The following is a 3,734-nucleotide window of genomic DNA, read 5'->3' as shown; positions in this document are numbered from 1 at the left end:
TAACTAGGGCACATGGAACGAGCACAGAGTGGAGCTGATGAAGGATATTATATGCCTCATCAGGCAGTCATCAGAGAATCTAGTTTAACGACGAAATTAAAAGTTGTGTTTGATGCATCGGTCAAAACAACGTCAAGGATATCTGTGAATGACGCTCTGATGATTAGACCTGAAGGCTGGATCTGAGTTGATTTTACGTTTTCGAGGTCACGCTATAGTGATGTCCGGAGACATTGAGAAGATGCACCAGCAATTTGAGATTCATCCGCAGGACAGATTCTTGAAACAAGTAACTCTTAGATGAGAGTTCACCTTTTTTGGGAGCAGAAGCCTTGAGGAACGACTGTTATATGGATGACCTTCTCACCGGCGCTGAAAGTCTGGAGGATGCGAGAAAATTGCGAGATGAAATACTAAAACTAGCTAAAAAAAGGTGGACTCAATCTACGAAAATAGATATCAAATCATCCGGGAGTAGTAGAAGACTTAGTGGAGACAGGAAAAGAAGCTAAACTAAAATTGGACTTAGAAAAAACGACTCGAACGTTAGTAATATCCTGGAATTCGAAGGAAGACACCCTGATTTACGAGGTAAATACGAGTAGCATCGAATGTCAAACCGTTACAAAACGTACAGTCTTGTCGCAGGTAGCTCAACTTTACGATCCGTTGGGTCTTTTAGCACCGGTAGTAATACTAGCAAAGATAAAATTACAAGAAATGTGGAAACTCAAGGTAGACTGGGATGATCCTGTTCCGAAAGAATTGGAAACATTATGGATCGGTTATCAGTCACAGCTATCATCGCTCAACGATTGGAGTATAGACAGACTAGTAGAGACTTCGGGAGCAACGAATATCCAACTTCATGGATTTTCGGATGCTAGCATGAAAGCATATGGAGTCTGCATCTATCTAAGAGTGACAGCAGACGAAAAATATAAGTTTATCTTAGTCTGTGCGAAGTCCAAAGTGGCACCAATCAAAGTTGTGCCTTTGCCGAGGCTCGAGTTATGCGGTGCAGTCCTGTTGGCCAAACTGTACAAAACGGTACAGGCAGCACTAAAAATAAAGATTGATTCAATAAGATTCTGGAGTGATTCGATGATCGTCTTGGGATGGATTCGATTCTTCCCTTATCGTCGAGAAATCTTTGAAGCAAATAGAGTTGCGGAAATCCCAGAATTAACAAAGACCTGACTGGTTGATGCAGGGCGAAGAGAACTGGCCAAATAGCGAAACTGAGATCCAGGATAACAGTAAAGGAAATCAGGTAGTAGTCCTCGTACCTAAAGCGAAGGAGCGATCGGAACTCTGGGAGCGATATTTATCACTAACTAATCTGCTTATATTCGTGGCTTACTGTCTTCGGATAGTAAATAATTTACGTAAGCCTATACGAAGCTGTGTGGGCTACTATCAGTGGATGAATTACACCAAGCTTGGAAAAAAGTCATCTCTCTGGTTCAGCGAGAAGAATTCGATGAGGAGATCGAGAAGCTGTCAACAAACGAAGAGATAACAGCAAGGTCAAAGATAAAAAAATTGTGTCCTGTATTGGAAGGGGGATTTTTGCGCGTCGGGATGAGAATCAAAAATGCTTATGTAGGATTTGGTAAAAAACACCCGATAATATTGACAAAAACTCATCCGATCACAGATCTCGTGATCAGGGAATATCATGCAAAAATGTTTTACGCAGGAATTAACGCTACATTATACGCGATTCGAGAAAGGTATTGGATCATAGATGGTAGAGTTGCGGTCAGAAGAATACTGCATGTATGTGTGAGATATATTTTCGAGCCAAGCCAAAAGAAGCATCCTACTTAATGGGTGATTTGTCAAAGGTACGACTCGCTGCGACACGACCTTTCGAAAATACAGGGGTTGATTTTTGCGGGCCTTTTTTTTATAAAAGAAAAGGTACATCGAAATAGAAAAAAAATCAAAGTATATGAAACCGTTTTTATATGTTTATCAGTAAAGGCAGTTCATTTAGAATTAGTAGGAGAATTATCATCTGACGCTTTTCTAGGTTGTTTAAGAAGATTTTTTGCTCGCAGAGGCAAAGCTAGAGCTATGTACTCTGACAACGGCACCAATTTTGTAGGTGCACACAACGAGATGAAGGAACTTTACAGCCTCCTTAAATCGAAAGAGGTTAATGAAAAAACTACAAATTTCTTAAGTAAAGAAGGTATTGAATGGCATTTTTCACCACCAAGGATTCCTTATTTTGGAGGAATCTAGGAGTCGGCTGTGAAGTCCCTAAAACATCATATGAGGCGAACTTTGCGTGATACTTTGTTCAGTCATGAAGAATTATGTACTTATTTGAGCGAAATCGAAGCGATTTTGAATTTTAGACCACTTACTTCTATGTCATCAGATCCGAATGATTTTGAAGTTTTAACTCCAGGGCATTTTTAATAGGTCAATCATTTATGAGCGTCCCTTTATGAGCAGCCTAATTTAATTACAATAGGCTCATTAGTCGTTTTAAAGGATGAGAACTTGCCACCGCTACGATGGGCTCTAGGTCGAGTTCTTGAGACTCATTCTGGCGAAGATGGAATTGTACGCGTAGTTACCCTTAAAACCGAAGAGGGAATATTTAAGAGAGGAGTGAAAAAGGTGTCACCTCTTCCGATAGAAATTGATGATAGTCTAAATTGAACGGACTCGTTCAAGGCGGGCGCATGACGCGTAGCGAATTGTGAATTTAGAATTATAGGAACAGCGCCACCTTCACTCAAGTAGATTTAAACTTCAGTTTCCAGCAAGCTCTCGAGCAGCTGACTTCTTTTTGGATTATAACAGACCTATTTTAATTTATTTTGTGAGAAAGGAAGATTGTGAACTTGTTTTAGTGACATTTTGAACAGAATATATGTTATTTAATATTTTGATGTAGTTCCTGATCTTATTTATTGTGTACGTCTATGTGAACTCTGAATCCTTTATTTATTACACGCGTAAAGATACTTTCAAATCAAAGGAAAATTTAGAGACTGGATTTTGCGCGTGGACAACTTGGATATAATACCGGTTTCGGACATGGATTGTAATGGCCTTCAAACTAAATCCAGGTCGTCCAGTTGTAAACAGGGCTGCGTGAACGATTTCTGTGGAATTTGGACGCATGGCGCAATCTGATGCAACTAACACGCTGACAGTGCGGAACTTCTGGCATACTTAAAATACATGAATTATCGACCAAATAGAAAAGTTTGTAACTCAAAAAGATCAATTTTTAACCAAAAATGGAAGGATTCAAGTTTTAGTTAAAACAACTAATATTCAACCAAGAAAAAAGAAATTTTCAACCAAAATGATAAATTTTCGATTTAAAAAATCCAATTCTTAAGGAAAAGATTTAATAGTTGATATTTATACACAAAAATATTTATATTTTGAATAAAAAATAGTTAAATTAAACTAAAATATGACTTTTTAATAAAAAAAGTTTAATTTTTAATTAAGAAAAAGATGAGTTTTCAACAAAAAATGAATTAGTTAAATTTTCAGTTCAAAAAATACATTTTCAATAAAACAAATAATTTGTTAACCAAAGAAATACATTTTCAACCAAGCGGATATATTTTTAACCAAAAATGCAATAGTTACGTTTTCAGTTGGAAAAATTATTTTTTAATAATAAAACCTAATTTTCAACCAAAATAATATATTTTCAATCAAAGAAATGAATCTTCAACCAAAAAGTGAATCTT

General features: G+C 37.1%; 1 protein-coding gene across 1 annotated transcript; it reads left to right on the top strand.

The window, feature by feature from the left end:
* Nucleotides 1-220: 220 nt before the first annotated feature.
* Nucleotides 221-1,200, top strand: LOC117178340. The gene is made up of 2 exons (XM_033369761.1): nt 221-289; nt 457-1,200. The coding sequence occupies exons 1-2, from the start codon at nt 221-223 to the stop codon at nt 1,198-1,200; spliced, it is 813 nt and encodes a 270-aa protein (XP_033225652.1).
* Nucleotides 1,201-3,734: the final 2,534 nt, after the last annotated feature.

Source organism: Belonocnema kinseyi, chromosome 1, assembly GCF_010883055.1.
Source record: "Belonocnema kinseyi isolate 2016_QV_RU_SX_M_011 chromosome 1, B_treatae_v1, whole genome shotgun sequence".
In the NCBI taxonomy this organism is placed as follows: domain Eukaryota; kingdom Metazoa; phylum Arthropoda; class Insecta; order Hymenoptera; family Cynipidae; genus Belonocnema; species Belonocnema kinseyi.
Note: the sequence above shows the minus strand (reverse complement) of the source record. Positions and strands in the feature narration are given on the sequence as shown.